The sequence below is a fragment of the Ailuropoda melanoleuca genome, chromosome 2, assembly GCF_002007445.2.
Source record: "Ailuropoda melanoleuca isolate Jingjing chromosome 2, ASM200744v2, whole genome shotgun sequence".
NCBI lineage: Eukaryota > Metazoa > Chordata > Mammalia > Carnivora > Ursidae > Ailuropoda > Ailuropoda melanoleuca.
In genome coordinates, this window is record NC_048219.1 from 184,205,105 (window position 1) to 184,225,243 (window position 20,139).

Sequence of the window (20,139 nt, forward strand, 5' to 3'; positions counted from 1 at the left end):
CACCATTAAGCTGACACCTACTGGAAGACTGCAGAACTACACTGTAGGCTCCACACAAATGCTCAGCAAGAGAAAATTATAAGCGGCACAGACGTCTTATTCTTTACAAATGGTCAACCTGGTGGGGGGAAGGGCATTTCCTTCCATTTTGTAATAAAATTCATTTCCTGATTCAGGCCTTTTATGTCAGCTTTCCAACTCAAAGCAAATGTTGTGAACATGTTCAAAGACAAAGAAGTTTAATGTGGAACAGTCCACAAATCCTTAACAAGGGAGGCATCTAGTGGGCACAGACACAACCAAATTAAAACTAAAAATTCTAACTTGATCGATTTGGTTATGAAATTCGTTGTGAATTCAACCTTCAACACTTCCATGAAAGTACAAAATACATTGTTATTTGTCATTTAAGACTTTTGTCCTTCATGATTTTCTGTGACTAAAAAAGGAAACACTTTTTTTACTAGAAACTGTACAATCTCAAGTAAAAAAAGTTGGTTCTTCTAGAACCTGGAAATTTTAGCAGTCTAGATTTTATAAATTCATGTAAGGAATCAAAGAGTACAGTACTTCAGAGATTCAGTGTCAACAATCAGCTGCACAAAACCATGGGAGACATACCAGAGCAAAGGTAAGCGCCTCCGTGAACCCAGCGGCTGCCATGTCATGTCTTAGGAGTTCTGTGAGCTTATTAAGAGGAAGCTGAAAAAAAGATATTTAACTTTATTCACCTCAATAAAATTTCCTAAAACAAAAGGTTTAAACAGAACAGGTCATTAAAGGGCACACCCCCTTCCAGCCTTACTAATACTGCTAGTACCACCACCTCACCCCCCCTCCCCACGACTTCACTACCCCAATACCCCCACACAGATGCACAAACTCCCCACTTCACCTCTCCCACAGCAAACTTCTGCCTTCAGGCCAGGTTGAAAAAATGAATCTCCCAGTTCAATATTCAAAAGGGCTCCAAACTCGAACTGTCTTTCTTCAAGTACCAGTCATCACAGGTTCTGAACTTACTCTAATCCACTGGGCATCTGTTTTGTATCCTCTCCATAGCGAATGCCTCCCATAGCACAGCATGTCCAAATACTACTTAATTCCTATGTGCCATTTTTCTCAAAGCCTTCCTGGCATTCAATAATCAGTTTCTAACAACGAGGAGTATTTATTTAAGGGTGCAATCTTACTTGATTAGCTATGGTACAGGTTTTCGGGAGAGTCATCTGAATGTTGTTATATCCGTAGGCAATAGCCGCATCTTCTACAATATCACATGCATGGATAATGTCAGATCTGGTCGGAGGGATTTCGATCTCAATCTGATTCCCATCACCTATTACTTCTGACTTTAAATACATCCTGGTTAGAAGCTTGGCAATATTTTCTGGAGTTTCTCTGAAACAGAAATGTACAATCCATAAACTTCACTGGATTACTTAAAACGTGCTTATATTTTGTTTTAAAATATTCTATCTGAAATATCACCTTTCTTTCTGAGTTCCATGAGACACCAGACATCCCAACAGATGATTTACTATCACTTACTTACTCTGAAAAGATATCAAAACCCTCTCTAAGCATAAGCATTCTTTCAGGAAAAATTAAAGTCTTGTGGGTACTTCATTTTTGAATTCTCTCCAACAGTAAATAAATGTTTTCAAAGCATACCTGATTCCAACTTTTTTGTTAATTAGATCAGCTCTCACTATTTCCTTTCGGTAAGCCAGTTCCTTTAAAGAGAAAAAGTTCGAGAAGCTTAAGTGAGTCCCTGTCACAGCTACAGCATTAGACTCTAACTTTACATCGTCTTGCTGTGGCAGTCTCACTGCCCTCCCAAAAAAACTGTTGTTAGAGTGAGACACTGAAAATAAACATTAGGTTTTAAAACATTACAGAGGAATAAATCTGCTACAACAGGCTCATAACTGAACATTGTCCTTGCTAGACAACTGGTACTGCTCAGAAATAGAAAACGCCAAGCACTTTTCTCTCACATGGCCAATCACCACTCTCTGCAGTAAAACCCTGGTGCATTACATCATTTCTAAGATGCTTATAAATCCTAAGGATTTTCAGTCTCCTCACAAGCAAGCAGGCATTTATGACCAAGAATGAATAATTCAAATATCACCATGTACTATCAAATATCACCATTAAACTAAGCCCAAGTGTTACAAAGAAATTCCTTTCTTATCATTTATCCTGGTGGGGGAATGCGACCGGGCCCCCAGGCAGTCCCAGCTATCATCAATCTGCTCCAGGACACAGTAGGACTGGGAGCATCTCATAAATTGGTACTCTCCTTCAAACAGTGTGTAACTTTACCACGTTAGGTAGGAATAAACATGTATAAAGCCCAGGCTCTTCAGCACCTTTGCAAACATATCTATGAATATTTATCATTAAATTACTCTCGAAAGCATAACTACCACTGGCAAAAAGGCTACAAATTTAAGAATCTGATTGGAATCAAGTAAGTACAATGGACCAGAGCCTTGCAATTCTCAGGTAGAAGTATCATCATCACCCAAGTGCTTCTTAGAAACGTAGGCTCTCGGGCCTTTATAGCTGGTAGCAGTGACCCGGGGCCTACCGATTCTGGATCTGAAGGTTATCAAGATCCTGAGGTGCTGTGACTGCACAGAGGGTTTAAGAAGCATGAAACTAGAAGCTAATGATTGCAACAGAAAAACCTTTACTGAGCAGTTGATATGAACTAAAGAGTACAAGACACTTGCACGATAATCTTAACCCTCACAACAGATACTATTAGATTCCTAATCAGTGAAGGGCGAACAGTTAGGTTGTAGATGAGAAACCCCGGATCACAACAATGGTAAGCTGCTGGGCCCTGGCGCTGCTACATTCCTAGTGCTTACAAAAATGCTTGTCAGGTACTAAGCACTCGGTATGTAGCCAATGAGTAAATGCATAAAATAAATGAACAATTTAATGAATTAACAAGTTCAGGCAGCGTAATTCCGAAGCTCCCAACATTAACCACTGGTCTCTTGGACTACCTGCCACTTCTCTCCTCTGGCCCTCTTATTCCAAAGTCCATTCTTTTATATGAAATAACAGAAGACTAGGAAAGAACTATCAAAGTACTGAGAAAAATAAGCTGTTTCATGTGAGGAAGAAATCAGTTCCTCAGAGGATCATTCTCTTCTGGGAGGACAACCTGAGAAGAGTTGTTCTAATCCACGTCCAGAAGTAAACAGATTAACAAATGACGAGACTGCTACAGTACTCCTTTTCAGAAATCCCACCATTTTGAATTTATGAAAGCCCTTTATAATGCAAATGATTTCAAGGAAATATCTACATGAGAAAAGTGAACCAAATTTTAAGATATCTTTTTCCTCCCCAAAGTACATATTTCAGTTTTATTAATATTGACAATTCTTCATATCAAAAAAACTTTTCTCAAATCAGACATCATTTTAAAATAGACTAAAAAGCTATCTCTGGCTACTCCCGACTACTACTGTGGTAAATCATACAGATGGCCACATTCTTCCCTTCTCTGCTGCACCCATGGCCTCACAATGGGGCACGTCAGGCCCTCCTCGCACTGGGAAATGGGAGTCTTTGTTGCCCTTCCTTGAATCTAAGGACACCACACTTAAAGATACTTACATGAGAGTAAGTCCAGTGCTTGCTGGGAATCCTGCAACTGCCACCATGTAACAAAGACCAAGCCAGCCCGCTGGATGACGACAGACACTTGACCTGGTGACTCTACAGCTAAGGAGACTTGTGTGTGAGGCTATCTCAGGTCATTTAGATGCTAGTCTACCAACTGGCTGATTATACAGGAGCAAGCCCAGGAGACATTAGCCAAGCCAGTCAGACCAGAACTACCCAGCTGACCAACAGAATAATGATAAACAAATCACTGTTATTTTAAGCCACTAAGTCTTGAGATATCAGTTTGTTACATAACAAAAACTAACAGGCACTACAAATTTTTTAAAAACTGAGAGAGTCCACAATTTCAACTAAGTTTTCTACAGCTATACATTTATTCTGAATTATAATCAATATTCTAGAATGAAGTATGATGTTAAATGCTCATGTTTTCAGGAAGGGGAAGGTTTTGATCTTGGCAGATTTTATCTACTTTAAAAACTATTTAAATAGTAGAAACCATTCCAGGCTATGATTCACTTCTTAAGTGACAGAGAAATAGTGAAAAAATCTAAAGAAGAGCTTAAAAAATGGCCTCACTGAACCATAACCACAACTAAGTGACTAAGAGTCATGTGTTTGAACAGCCATCTTTGTATTAATAAAATCATCTTAGGGGAAGAAAAAAGCCCAATTAAGAATAATGCTGTTGTGGTTTTTTTGTTTGTTTTTTGTTTTGTTTTTTAACCAAGATTCTATGTCTTGACAATTGTGCTTACTACTTAGTCCTGTTAATACACCTGGAATTATTAAAAGACGGCTCTTCAGCGACTGTTAATTCAAGTGTGAACAGACTAATTAGGTTTGGAGGGCTGAGTCATCGTAAAAGGGGTGAGACTATAAATTACCCAGTAAACTGGTTAAAAAAAGAGTAAATCAGAACCTGCACACCCCAACATTTATAGAAGCAATGTCCACAATAGCCAAACTATGGAAAAAGCCCAGATGTCCATCAACAGATGAATGGATAAAGATGTGATATGTATACACACACACACAAAAACACACAAAATGGAATACTACTCAGTCATCAAAAAAAATGAAATCCTGCCATTTGCAACAACATGGATGGAACTAGAAGGCATTATGCTAAGCGAAGTAAGTCAGAGAAAGACAATTATCATATGATCTCACTCATGTGGAATTGAAGAAACAAAACAGAGGATCATAGGGGAAGGGAGTGAAAAATAAAACAAGACAAAATCAGAGAAGGAGACAAACCATAAGAGACTTAATCATAGGAAACAAAACTGAGGGTTGCTGGAGGGGCGGGATGTGGAGGGATGGGGTAACTAGGTGATGGACATCAGGGAGGACATGTCATATAATGAACACTGGGTGTTATGTAAGACTGATGAATCAATGAACACTATTTCTGAAACTAATAATATATGTTAGTTAATTGAATTTAAATTAAAATTAAAGAGCATAAATCAGAGGAATTATGGCCATCTAATGCAGTGGTATAATGGAGCATGTTGGGAGCTGAAGCTGGACTATCATCTAGCTCCACCATTTCATAGTAACAAGCAAGCTATTTAACATCTCAAAGTCTCTATCTCCATCTGGGAAAAAGCCAAACAGCACCCACCTTCATAGGGTTACTGTGAGGATTAAATCCATGTAATGCACACAGTATAATGCCTGGCATGTGGGTAAATGGATGGACATACAACAAGTACTCTATGACATTATCACTAGTATTATCAATCAAATCCACTTCTAAATACTTACTGGAAAGGTATAAGATTTTCCATTAGGAAAAACAACCTCAGCTGCTTCAACCCTGGAGGGAAAAAAAAACCCAGAAATATTAAAAACAAAAAGGGCCATAAATTCTAAAAATGTGTATGGTTAACAAGTCTCTCACTTGTTCTACAAGAGTAATCTCAACACATTCAATTTATTCACGTTCCAACACCGCTGTCGGGATTAATCCTCCTAAACTCAACACCACCTTACTGTTCCATCCCCTATGGCCCCGCAGCTCCTCAGGCTGCACACATCTGATGCTTACTTCTCAGGGCTACAAAGCGTGCATCCTCAATTACTCCTTGCCAACATGGATATACACATTCCAACATTTACCAGGGTGCTGTGTTACACCATGAAAGCTGACTATGCAACCACTAATAGGCAAATCGATTTAAAAAAACACACCCTGCCATACAACTTCAGTCCTGTGCTCTGCAGTGATATGGCTATTTTGAATTATAATTAACATTCTAGAATAAACTATGACGCCAAGACACGGCAAGGAACATTTAATGAAATCTTTTTAATTAAAAAATAAGTTTTGGAAAAAATATAGTAATCCTATTCATACATATGGGATATATGCTTCCCTACTTTTGTTTAGCTGTTCCTTGTCTGTCCTTCCATGTTTACATCCTCAAATCCAATGATCTTGAAACACAGCTTAAATTTCATGCCTCCACAATGTCTGCACAGGTGCAATAACCAATCCAGCTAGTAATAACCTGCCCTTACAGCCAGAACACTACCAAAACTTTTTAAAGTAGTTCTCACTTTTTATTTTAAACAGTTATGCATAGGTCTTAGCCCCCCAAAGAGAAGATATGTTCTAGTCACAGGAGCCACATTTTTCATATTTATATTTAGTACAAGGCCCTAGTGCTTTGCCTTCAGAACAAACTTCAATAACACTGTCAAATAAACTTACGTAAATTGATTCTCACAATATTCACTGAACATGGTGACAATAACATCAAGAACTATTTTTGCCTGCAAAAAAGACAAATATTGTAATCAAAAAATATATTCTCTTCACTCAGATGGAAGTGAAAACTTAATTTAGTCCTCAACCATCTAAAAATGACACTGTATATATACATTCTAAAAAAAGGGAGTGGAATAAAAACTTGTGAGCTAAAGCAGGCCTAGCCTTATCTTCAGGTGGTCTGCATTTATTCGGTTCTCTGAGAGCTAACAATCCATGACCGAAACAAATCATTTACTTCCCCTGGCCCTCTCCCTTGGGTTCACCAACTTTCAAGAGAAGCAAATGGCTAACTATGGGAGTAAACCTTATCAGTCTCCCAGATCTCTGCAGCCAGTTGCCGGACTCCTGGCTCAACCACTTACAAGTAATCTGACTTTGGGCAAGTTACTTACCATCTTTGTACTTTTGCATCTTCATCTGTTAAGTAAAGATTATAAACATTTCTAGATCTCATTTGGTTATTATGAGGATTAGATGTATTAATATACGAGCAATGCCTAGCACATTGTAAGGACTGTATAGATTTGTTCGAGTTTTTAACTGAAAAAATACAATAACCTTATTGGGATATATATAGGCTTTGCTTTTATATATACTTTACTGTTTAAATATAAGCTTCAGGAAAGATATCTAAGGTCTGTTAATGTAAGACTTTTTAAAAAATTTGTAAATAGTATCAGTTATATTACTCTAGTATTTCTAAAGGCAAATATGGCCAAATATGGTTTATTAAAAAATAAACCAAATATGGTTTAAATTTTTTTTAATTTTTAATAAACTTAAATAAGATCATAACTTATAAAAGTTATAAATGAAATACCTTACAATGGTGTCCAATCCTGTAAGATGTACTGAATGCCATTTATGGCCCTATTTCTATAGGCCAGCCTTCTCCTGTCATTCAAGCTTATTAATTTGCTTAATTGCCATGTTACTCTATGCATTAACATGTATAAAGAAATCTTAAGATGTAAAAAAGTTTCATAGCAATCCAATCCAATATATGTAGTTATTAAAAGTGAGTGAACCAGTATTCTACATATTCTAGATATCATCGTGGGCACAAACCCTTTATCAATTTGCTAAATAATACTTTATAAGCCACTTCATTTTTAAAGACTTATTACTAAGTACACACAGGTACCAAGTTACTCAGCATTTAAAAGCCAACTAAGATAAACAATTTATACAATACTTATTCCATTCTCAGTTTTACAGTTAGGTATATGGCTAATTCTCCCACTAGAATGAGTTCCTTCAAGTCAAGAAACATGAAACTCATTAAATGCACAGCACTGGAAAGACAGGAGATGCTTGTTAAAGATTTGTTAATTAAATGAACACACCATAACCAAAGTACAGAACATCTGTGGCTTTCTAATTTTCTAAATTTCTGAAATATGTTCCCACCTACAAAATAAACACTTTAAAGTTCAGCCATCTAGTCTTGGCCCAGAACTAAAACATTCTGACAGTACAAAAACGGAATTAGAGTTTTATTTACCTTAGTGAAGTCAGTTCCTGTGCATTCAATAAATACATTTCTAGTATTTACGGTTATTTTGGAATGACTTCCTACAACACAAAATAATAAAACAATCAGTTTCAGAAACACAGGTGTACTAAAAAGTTCTCCAGAACAGAAACTACATTTTCACTTAGAGTACAACATAAATGGACATCTCAGAGGTAAGGTGATAATGCAACATTTATTTTAAGCCCCCACTATACGTGGGAGAATAGAAATAAAAGAGTAACAAGTGTTTACTGCATTCGGTGTGTCAGAGCTGCTCTGCCCAGCACTAAACAGAGGTTGTCTCATCCCTCCACATGAACGCTATGACAGAGCTGCAGACAGATCTAAGATTCAAAGCTTCAGCAAGGCTACAGTCTGGGTCTGGGTCTGGCTACTCTGAAGCTCAGGTTCTGAACCACTGTAACAGCTAGAGTTCAACCTCAAGGAGGAAGAGGCTCTTCCCATTGTGAATCAACTAAACCCCCTTCTCACCTCCAGAGAGGTCAACATCTATGGCTATCACATCATTAAATTTTGTAAATACATCCATGTTGCCTCCTCAAGAAGAGTCTTCAGAAAGGAGGTAAGAGGGTGAAATTCAGTTTAAAAGTTTTAACTATAAAACAGCAGGCAAGGCAGAATTTGAGCTTAACCAAGTTGAGTCATGGGTTAAAACCAAAATATTAACACTCTTCAGAGGAATATAATAGAATCCAGAGACTGCCACCAGTAGATATCTATGTACTTATATTTATACATTTAAAAGTTATGTAAAAATCACCAGTAAAATGTTGAATGAAAAGAACTACTACAATAAAATCTACAAAAACTGGAGATTCCAGATTAAGATTTATTTCATTTGACTGAGCCAAGTCTGGAGTTCAATTCTACAGAAATGTTGAAAGGTAAGGAAAAAAAAAAATCTGATGCTTAAGAAATAACTCACCATTGATGACTGGAGGCATTGAAAGGATGACACCATTGCTATCATAGATAACTGGGTACAGGGGTTTATTTTCAATGATAGGCAAATAATGTTTAAGGTGGTTGTCAGTCTGAAAAAAATTAAGTCAAAATTAATTTTGTACTTCTAACACTAATTAGTTTATATGCCTATCTAGTACAAAAAAGGAAAAAAAATCAGAAAAACAATAAAACGGCCCCATATTACAGAAAGTCCTAGATTTGTAAGGTTTCCTAAATATCTTAATATCCTTATATACCTCATCTCCTACTGGGGAGAGATGAGAACACAGCCCAGCCGTTTTCCAAGGGTGAAAAATAAATTTGCACTGGTAAGCCTGACTGTCTCAAGCAAAACACAAACCATCACAAAACTGTTTACATAAACAGGAAGAAAAGAGTGGCAAATCAGGCCAAGGATAAAAGCTGTTTTTTCTAAATGACACTCACTTTTATTTTTTAAGCACCATTAAGTGACTATGGAATCATTTTAACTGCTGCAATCTAAAATGCTAAATAGTAGAAGATAGACACATTGTAATACTGTTTCTCATGGGGGGGGGGAGACTACCTAAATCTTATTCTTTATAATGTGCATGGATTATAATTATGCCCAAATATGATTATAATGTGGCATGTTCTACTTCAGTGGTTCTCAATTACCAGCTATACACTAAAATCATCCAAGAGGTTAAAGGAGTAAAACTATGCCCGGGCCCCACTCTACATCAAATGAATCAGTAGCTCTTGATTGGAGCACAGACACTGTTTTAAAAAAGAACTCATTTACATCTCTCTAATTCCAAGACTTGACTTCGAAGAAATTTTGATTTATGGAGAGCTATTTCCATAATATAAAAAAATAATCTACCTTGTATATGTTCATCAGTTCACAGGCTGTATACTCCTTGGTCTTATTTAGAGGCTTGAATTTTATATCTGAAGGTCGCTTTGCAGTATATGTAAAAGGGCCTGACAAAGTGTCCAAATCGTGGGTACCAATAGCAACCAAGGTTCTTTTCCTAAATGTTGAGGGAGGGGGGGAAAAAAAAAAAAAGACAAAAAAGTTTTGAATATTCCAAAGCAGAAATTCTACAGCTAACAGACCTTATGTTAGGGGGAAAAAAAGATTTTTGACACTTCCCTAAAATAGCCTATTACTGTAAGGCAGCTTTAGAAGAGTATAATGAACAAATTCTCACAGCACTCAAAGTAATGAGAAATTCTAAAGCTACTCAAAACACATTATTTCAATAGCTACAGTAAATTCCTTGCCACTATGCTTTCCCAAGTACTGTGTTAACTAGGACATTTTCCAAGTGAACATTCCTTTCCCCCCGCCCCCAACCCATTTCCTCTCAGGGTCCTCAAGTAAACAAATGTTTTATTAGAATAAACTAACAAATTGCTGTGTTTTTTTATTTTTGTGTATTTTCCTAAATTTTCTGTCACAAAGCTGTTATTACTTTAATCATGGAAAAAAATTAAGAACTGTGAATTACACTTAAAATTTAGTGCATAAGGGAAGTTCAAAAGCTATTAATTTCATTTGTTCTGCAGTTCAGGAGTGAAGGATTTAAAGTAATTTTAACACCTTACAGCAGGTTAAGATTAGGAGAGAAAAAAAAAAAAAAGGGATATAAAACAGAGCCAGGAACAATGTTAATACTAAATTAGAATCCAAAGGACCAGTCTTAGCACACAGAGTCACAAATTTGGCTCTAAGCTTTCTAAAAGACAATTCAAAAAGAAACCTGGTCAGAATTTATGGCATTCTTAAGATTTCTTAGAATTAGTTTTAGATGTATGTATAAATATATTTGAGTATTTATGCTTAAGTGCATATATACATCAAACAGATAAAATGCATTAGTAATCAAGGATTTTATTGAAGTTCATGTTACATGAATTACAAAGTAGTTTTCAAAATTTGTAAGAAATAAATCTTGGTCATCCTTCAAGACTGGTAACAAGAACTTTAATAAATATGGTTAACTCAAAAGAACTGTTAACAAGCACAAAAGAAGTGTTACATTATTCAATGAATTTTGTGCTTATGGACGATAACTCCAGAAATACCAGAAGTTGAAATATAAAGTGTAGATAAATTAACAATTGGCAAATCCACAAGTAAGAAGGTCCGTGTTGTTTTGCTTTGTTTTTAAGATAGTAATGGTCCCTTAATCCTAAAACAGTTCTCTACAAAAGGTCACTAAATTTCAATTTCAAACCAATCACAAAAATAAATTCTAGATGAATCAAAGAGCTATGCATTTTGAAAAACAAGACACAAACATACAAACACTCACAGAAGAAGCCACAAAAATTATTCAAAGAAAATAAAGGACAACAATGTATAAAACTGGAGGACACCCTTTGACACAAAATAGAAGAATCATAGGAAGACTGATAAATGGGACTATCCAAATTGAAAACTATATATCCAAAGACCCTGAAAGTCAAGACAAATTGAGAAAAGGCTTGAAGTTTACATACAGAAAAGGATTAATATCCCAGATATATGAAAATACGCAAACTAAAAATAAGTTAGAAATCAAGATTTTAGCTATCATACTGGCAAAAATTTTAAAGTCTTGCTGTGCAAAAACAGGAGAAAGCTGAAAGAACTGAGAACACTAAGCTGTTGCCAACTGCAGAGATCTTGCCTAGCAAATGTTTCAAGTTTGAGTGCTGCTAAGTATTCAAGAGTCTTTGCCTGTAAGACAAAACCAGTCCTCAGAAAATTAAGAGCCTTATCCATAACATAACATTCTATGTGCAATCAAAAAGTGGTGGACATGAGGGGCACCCGGCTAGCTCAGTCAGAAGAGTATGCAACTTTTGGTCTCAGAGTCCTAAGTTCGAGCCCCACACTGGGTGTAGAGACTGCTTAAAAAAAATAAACTTTTTAAAAAGCAGTGGACGTAAGAACAGGGAAATGTGATTTCTACTCCAGACAAAACCAGTCCATAAAATCCAATGCTAAGATGACCCTAATTTTCAAATCACTGCACAAACTTTCAAGTTCCTACCATAAAAAATATTCAAAAATTATGGGGAAAATATGCACGTAATGAACAGATGAGGAAATAACAGCAAAAAAAGAAACTTGTGAAAAGAAACCAAATGGATTCTAAGATGCAAAGTAAAATAACTGAAGTAAAAAATTCACTGGACACTTCCAACCAAGATGGAGTAAGAGACTAGATTTACGCTCTTGCCTGAAACCACCACCAAACAGGCAAAATACAGGAAACCGTTTCATGGGTGGCACTGGACGTCAGGCAATGAAGAGCAGCAATCCCTGACAGGAAATAAATGAAGGGAGCCCCACGACTGCCCCAGCTTACTGCCTGGAGGGATTTCCATGTTGTAAGTTAGGAAAGAGGGACAAGGCTGGAGATCAGCCGACTCCCTGAGTTGAGAAACATAACTCAGTCTAGGGAGACCAAGACAGCTGGGGTTCACCACAAACAATACTGAAGTGGAGAGAGCTAGGAGAATTCTGGAGATCTGCTTCAAGTGTTCAGCTGAGTACTGATCAGTGCATACATGTGAGGAAATTATCTGTGGCCAGGGAAAGACTCATCGGAGGAACAGTGTTCACAGACTGAAAACCTCACTACTTCCTGTGGAAAGGGATCAAATAGGCAGAAGGGTCTTGCCTCAGTATTAGCAATTAGCCCGACACAGAACAGTGCTTAATCAATGGAGGAAAAAAAAAAAGTCAATAAAACTAAAAGCTGGTTCTCTGAAAACATCAATATAGTTGATAAACATCCAGCCACCTCCCTTGATCAAGGGAAAAAAGACAAATGAAAAAGGTGGTATCACTACAGATAATAGATATTAAAAGGATAATAAGAGAACATCATGAACAACTTTATGCCAATACATTTGCTAACGTAAACAAAATGAAAATATTCCTTGAAGAACCCCAGGTTTCCAAAGCTCATGCAAGAGGTTAATTAGCAGTTACTGATAGGTAAGGACTCCCGCACACCGGAGTGTTCGGACAGGTTTTACTTCCCCTTGCAAAAAGCTCATGATTTCCAGAAATACTACTTAAACAGAGCTTAAAAGGGAATTAAGTGAGGAAATGCCCTCCAATTTAGGTAAAAATAGATTCTTCAAATAAACAAGGTCCAGAATAGATAATCAGCCTCAACCACTTACTAGCTTGTCAGAAATCTATTTTGCTCTTCATTTGAGAGATTTAAATTCTTATTGTTTTGCTTAATAATTAGCAAGCTTACAAATAGACTATTTTTATAAAAGAACTAGGAATAAATATTATTTAGAATCTGAAAAAGTTTCTTTTACCACATCAACAAAGGTGTTTCTGGAAACAGACCTACTGGTGTTTTGTTTTTCAAACATTCTACCCCAGTAGAAAACATGCAGGGTCCCCTCCAAACCCTGTCCCTAGCCCATCACTTACATAGAAGTCTCTTCAATCTCCAGTTTACCAAACTGCAATTGCTACAATAAAAACGTTTTCTATTTTTATTCAAGATATCTATAACTGTTCATCATACCTTTTGATCAGCAGGAGATATGCTGATGTACTTCAGGACCAATACAAAAAAAACTTGATATGTTAACTAAAGCTTAATGTAATCAGTAAATCTGTAATTTCCATCAGGATTTCTCAAATACTGAAGTTAGTTCAAAGACTCCCACTGTTGCCTTCCTTGACCTTTAGGAGTTCAGGAATTACACGTCTGAAGATCATTGCATTAAAGGAGCACATGGGAAATGATGGATAGTAATGTCAAATAGTAAGAAAATTCATTTTAAAAGTCTCAAGTTTCATCTGTAAATTTATAGTTACACTCAGTGTCATCAAGCCAAAACTTTTTCAATTTTAAAATAAGTCATACTTCAAACTACCATCATTTAACATTTAGTAGTATAATCCACTACTAATAATGTGAAAACAACCAAAAACACAAACCTAAAAACCAAGAAAATCTCTAGGACTAGATATTTCTTCTCTATATAGTATCCCAAATAGAGCTCTTATTTCTCCATGCACGTACTGTTCACTAACAGTAACAAGGAGCTATCTGGTAAAATGCAAACTTATTTAGTTAAGCAAATTTAAGCTCTTGTCACTCTCACGCATTAATTTAGAAATGCTTTGAAAAAATCTGCAGAGAAAGAAAGGAAGGAGGGAGGGAACTAGGGAGAGAGAAAGTGGTAAAAAGGAAAAAAAGAGGGGAAGGAACAGAGGAAGGCAAGGAGGAAAGAAAATGCAACCACAAACCTGCAAATATTCTGATGTAATTTCTCCTGAAGTTCGATGAAGCTGTCATATCGATCTTTAGTGAACTTTATATTTCGGAGAACTGCTGCCACAGCATAAGGACGTATTTTAGCTGTCTGAAATTCATTGTATCATTAGAGACTGTCCATACCTGGGCTTTTCTCATAACATCTTGTGAAAGAAAGTTAGCTGCACTCTCAATACTATTGCAAATTCACGAACAAGCATATGTATTCTTGCATTCAAAGATATACTGGTAACAAAAGATAAAATCACCCTTCTCATGGAATTTACATTTCAGCAAAATGTCTGAAAATTTACTAAAAACAGAAAAAATTAACCTGTAATTAGTTTGCTCATAGTTGACATTTTTATCAAAATAATGTTCCCCCCCCAAAGTTTCTTTAAACATTATTAATATACCACAACTTAATTCTATCTCAAAATGTTGTAAATAAACACTTGGTGTTGTTTTTCAAAATTATTGAGGAAAACAAATGCTTTGCTTTCACCAATAAATGAAAGGGAAATAATTGACAGTTTTTAAGAGCTAAATTTAGGTCCATTTTTAGCAAATGGTCTAAGAAAATTATATTTGGCAGAAGGATCAGCTTTTTTTTCCTCCCCACCTTATAAATATATTCACAAAGCAAACTTTTTAAAAAGGAAAATAAGAATTTATCCTTATTACCTCTTCGGTGATAATCAATTTCTGGATTTCTCCATTAGGCATTACCCGTTTATACACTGGAGGCTTTATCCTAAAAGGAAATTAAAACAAACTTGATTTTTAACCAAAACATTTGATAAACTGCATCCTGTGTAAGAGTATAAAAAAATGAACAGAGCTAAGACAATAGGTTGAAGTTACAGCAAATCCGATTTAGGCTGAATATTAAAACAAGAAGCAAACTTTCTAACACTTATAGTGGTCTAAAAATGGTATAGGATGCCTCGTGGTAAGAAGTGTCTGCCTGAGGATCAGCAGAGGCAGAAAACCATTTAGCCCATTGGCCAGAGGCTCTCGTCCTTTTGCAGCTGACCAGATGATAGGTCATTGAAAGCAAAAATAATTATTTTTGATAGGTGTTATTGTTTCACCTCTTTTTCACTTCATCTATTCATTACCTTCTGTATTCATTACATGAATAGTTGGAAGGGGACTTAAAAATATTCATTATAAATTAGGAGACTGAGAGGTGCCTGGGTACCTCAGTCGGTTAAGCATCTGATTCTTGATTTTGACTCAGGTCATGATCTCAGAGTTGTGAGATTAAGCCCTGTGTCAGGGTCCACGCTGGGGCATGGAGTATCCTTAAGATTCTCCCTCTCCATCTGCCCTCTCCCCCATGCCCCCCCCTCAGCTCGAGCAGGCACATGCTCTCAAAAACAAAAGCAAATTAGGAGACTGAAACTAGAGGACAATTAACTTGTCCAAGATCAGAGAGCCATCCTAAGATTTTCAGTTTTCCAGTTAGGAAGCTCTGCTCCTAAGCTTCCTTAGAGTTTTTAAGCAAACAGCATATAAAAGTTTTGCCACCTCTACTTTCCTCCCAACCTTTAATGAATCCAACAAGTCATCTATTTCTATTGGATTACTGAGGAAATTCACATGAACCCACTAAAAAATTTTATAAGAAGCTATAAAATCATTAACCACTCCAGTTTTAAGTAGTTCCCCAGATGGAAGGCTAGGACTCAATATGCAAATTTTTAAAAGGCTATAATCTGCATATATCTTACTCTCCAACCGTCCCTCTATGCAAACCTAAAGCTGTGCACCTGCCCAACAAGTTTTTTTCTAAAGACTTAAACGGGGATGCTGATAATGACAGGCAAAAGAAATCTAACTAAGCAAAGTATTTAATAAACATATTCTCTTACCTTTCTTTGAAGACTTGAAGTCCTCGAACCAATCCTTCCAAACACAGGAGATCATATCTATTGGCAGGGACGTCAATTTTGTAAAGAACAACATCAGAGGCTCCCTCCGCCTTTTCATTACCTTGTTCCTTACTTATGATTTCTTTCTCAGAAGTCTAAAACAAGCCCCCCAAAAATAAAGCAAAATAAATCTAGGTTATTTTGAAAAAGTAGTTGTCAGTGATATAAAGTAGTAACTTACAGGGGCACCTGAGTGGCTCAGTTGGTTGAACATCTGGTTCTTGGTTTCAGCTCAGGTCATAATCTCATGGGTCATAAGATCAAGCCCCAGGTCAGGCTCCCCGCTCAGCAGGGAGTCTGCTTGAAGGTTCTCTCCCCCCGCCCCCACACTGGAGTACACACAGGTGAGCACGTGCACACTCTCTTTCTCTCAAGTAAAATAGGTTTTTTTTTTTAAAAAGCAGCAACTACATTATATATGTTCTTTTCTGCAATAAAACATGTTTATTACATCTGCAACAAAAATATTATATGTTATAATCACAACAACAGAAAATACTCAACTTTTTTTTTGCTGAGTTTGGACATCCAGCAACCTCAGTCACTTCAGAACACTGCTAACTCCTCTAAAGCAAGGGTCAGCAAATTATGGCCCACTGGCCAAAATCGTACCTGCCACCTTTTTTGTAAGTTTTAATGGAACATCACCAGCCCCATTTGTTTACATGTTATCTATTTTGACTTACATACTGAAACAGCTGTCTGTGGTACAGACACCACCTACAAGGCTTACGATCTGGCCCTCTACAAAGAGTTTACCCATCCCAGATTTAAAAGAAAATACCACCAAGTACATATAGCAGCAACAACAAAAAGTGTCAGAGGCAAAGTAAAGATAACTCACCAAATAAAAGAAATATGACTTCTTATAATGATTCTAAAAACTAAATCCAGTAGGCACCCAAGCCTAGAAGCAACATGTAAGAAAGAGTAACATTAAAAAAAAAAAAATCTGAAGAGACCAGAACTGTGGTGTAAATTAGGAGAGATTATAGGCACAATGGGAAGCAATCTAATGAGAGTAAAGGTATAGAGCAGTAAGAATAAAGGCAACCAGGGTGCCTAGGTGGCTCAGTCCGTCTGCCTTTGGCTCAGGTCATGATCCCAGGGTCCTGGGATGGAGCTGGCATTGGGCTGGGCTCCCTGCTGAGTCTGCTTTTCCCTCTGCCTCTGCTCCTCCCTCTCACTCACGCTCCCCTGCTCATGCACTCAAATAAAATCTTTAAAAAAAAGAAAAAATTAAGGCTAATTTAAAAAAAAAAAAAAAAAACAAAGACAACCAAGAGAAGAAACACTAGAATAATTATAATGCAGTAGCCAAAAGCTTAGAATATCTCAGTCACCACATTATAGCAGAGTAACAGATTTTCTTAAAGATAACCACTGGCAAGAAAGAATCACTAGGATATACACCTGAAATAAGATACTGTAAGTCACTTACACTTCAACTTAAAAAAGCAGCAATTCTATTGACCTCTTTGATTGAACTCTATTTAAATTCTAATTCTTCCTCCTCCTTCTGCCTCCTTTCATGTCAAGCTCTCATCTCCCCCATGATAGGGGTTGCATTGTTTCAGGAGGCACCCATAAGAAAAAGGGGAGAAAATGTGGTAAGCAGAGAAATTAAGACATCTGAATTAAGAAAAAATGCCTACTCCCTTCGCAAAAAAGACACACCAGCTTAAATCTTTCATTTCAGTATCTCAATTCATACAAAGACTGTATCTGAAGGTGGGATTTGTGAGCGCTACTAAACTCTTACAGAAATCAATGATCACAGAAATTTCAAAGCTGGAAGGGAGCTACAGGGATCATATAATCCACAGCCCCCATTTCATAGATGAAAAGGAGGCCCAAAGAAGCAATGTAGTTGTCCGTGGTGAATGTGGGAGCTTTAACTATTCCTCAGATTTTCCGATATCCAGTCCAAGGCTCTTAGATATCATACAGCCTCAAACATAATTGAAGTCTAATTATTAATAGCAACTTAGAAAAATCTTAGACAATTTCAAGCATGAAGATGCTCATTAACAAAAAACTTCCTGTAACATCAGTAAAAAAGCAGAAAAAACAAGTCAATGTACATTTTTGTTAGCCTAAACCTTCTAGTGTTATAACACTGAACAGATCAAGAATATAAAAGGCTTAAGGGGCACCTGGGTGGCTCAGCCATTAAGCATCTGCTTTCAGCTCAGGTCATGATCCCAGAGTCCTGGGATCGGGTTCCCTGCTCAGCAGTAAGCCTGCTTCTCCCACTCCCAATCCCACTCCCCCTGCTTGTGTTCCCTCTCTCGCTGTCTCTGTCAAATAAACAAAATCTTTAAAAAAGAAAGAAAAAAAGAATATAAAAGGCTTAAGAAAAAAATAGCACTAAAAAGAGAAATATGAAATTATCATTTTAGTTATAAATACAATGTCTTATGTGATTAGTAATAGATTCTGCAAATAAACTTCTTAAGAGTATTTTAATTGTACAATTAAAAGACTAGAAAGATTTTTATAAGCAACCTTCAGAAACTAGAAGATCACTTCTCGGCCTTTTGGCTAAGAGCAAGTGCAAAAACTAGATCATTTTACAAGGTCAATGTATACAGTAATGATTAAGAATGAATTAATGCTGATTAAACAGGAATGGAGGAAAATGCAGTAGGGCACAGAGGAAGTGAAGGAGGGGGAACCATAGGCCACACGAACTTTGGCTAAAGTAACATTTCCATTGCTCCCAGATCCCTTTCCATAAGTGATTTATAAAAAGGCACCTCACTGACCAGGAAGCACACACTCATTCTTGGTTACTCAAGATGGGCTATTCATCTCCACAGCAGTAGCCTGATAACTGGAGGTGACTGCATACAACTTAACACATGAACCCTTTGACATTTTAAAGAAAGCAATAAACCCTCTTAGAACTGGAGCTTCACCCATTAACGCCAAGAGCACAGAAATCACCAGAACCCACAAATGTTCCATCTTAGTCTAACCATAAGGAACAAAATATAGTAAACCTCTGAAAAATGCGCTTATACATGAAATATTTTTAAAATAGTCAATACATACAATTTCATCAAGTTCCAGACCAAATTCAAAACATAGTTCATCAAATTCTTCATCAGCTGGAAAAAAAAAAAAGGAGATTGCTAATTTTAATCTGCTCAGCTTAAATGAAAGTAGTATGTAAACTGTATTTTTTTAATACCCTACACCAAGCTAATATCGGGCATCAGCACCATTTTAAAACCAACAAAAGGGACCAAAAAAAAAAAAAAAACCACCTCAAAAGAAACAACTATTTAAGCATGGATTCATTTAATATCAACTACAGAATTAGGTTACCTGCACCGGGAAGCTCACATTTATTTAGAAAAACAACCTATTAGGTAGAGATCAAATGTAAAGTAGGCTCCAAGACACAGATCCAGCACAATGGGATAATGTCATATAAGTCCTATGTCATATAAGTCCTATCATTTAAAATTCTGAAGCCTGATAGCAGGCTTTGGAGGAAGGCCAATCAGAGCTTGAACCGACTATTCCATTTACTAGTTCTGAGAGCTTGGCACCTTATGTAAACTTCCTGAGCCTCATCCATAAAGTAGCATTTTACAGCCATTTATTTTTAGCATGGAACTCTGGGAAAGATTTTGATATTATGCAAGTAATGGATTTGGCATAGCACCCCAAAACATAGGTCTCCAATAATTATGACTTCTCTTCCTTGAAGTTATAGTCTACTTTGCTACCTCCTACAGCATTTTGGGGGATTTTGTCACTATCAAAAATTGAACACAAACCATCATTACCAGTATATTCTAGTGAAAAGCTGGTCTTAAGATGCTGACCCTGACAATGAACTTTAACTCAACACTTAATAGGCCAGGCGCTGTACTAGGTGCTAAGACTACAAAAATAAAACAATTCCTATTCTAAAAAAGAAATCAGATGTGTAAATATAGTTAAGCATAAGGTACAGAGGTGGCACAAAGAAAGTAATTAGCTTGACTTAGGGTC

At 36.6% G+C, this 20,139-nt stretch overlaps 1 protein-coding gene across 2 annotated transcripts in view; it reads right to left on the reverse strand.

Moving 5' to 3' along the window:
• The window catches only part of FARSB (phenylalanyl-tRNA synthetase subunit beta), a 65,337-nt gene that overhangs the window by 38,645 nt on the left and 6,553 nt on the right, over positions 1–20,139 (reverse strand). Inside the window, exons 1-13 of one of the 2 annotated variants that reach the window (XM_034655258.1) lie at positions 19,189–19,244; positions 16,976–17,038; positions 16,072–16,226; positions 14,879–14,948; positions 14,188–14,303; positions 9,790–9,940; positions 8,902–9,010; positions 7,944–8,014; positions 6,380–6,441; positions 5,431–5,482; positions 1,675–1,736; positions 1,194–1,401; positions 622–702 (exon numbers count right to left, since the gene is read on the reverse strand). In XM_034655258.1, the coding sequence (XP_034511149.1) occupies positions 622–702; positions 1,194–1,401; positions 1,675–1,736; positions 5,431–5,482; positions 6,380–6,441; positions 7,944–8,014; positions 8,902–9,010; positions 9,790–9,940; positions 14,188–14,303; positions 14,879–14,920 (954 nt within the window). In that variant the 5' untranslated portion in view covers positions 14,921–14,948; positions 16,072–16,226; positions 16,976–17,038; positions 19,189–19,244. Of the gene's footprint in view, positions 1–621; positions 703–1,193; positions 1,402–1,674; positions 1,737–5,430; positions 5,483–6,379; positions 6,442–7,943; positions 8,015–8,901; positions 9,011–9,789; positions 9,941–14,187; positions 14,304–14,878; positions 14,949–16,071; positions 16,227–16,975; positions 17,039–19,188; positions 19,245–20,139 lie in introns of those variants that run through there. The other variant, XM_002930641.4, reaches the window with a different exon arrangement.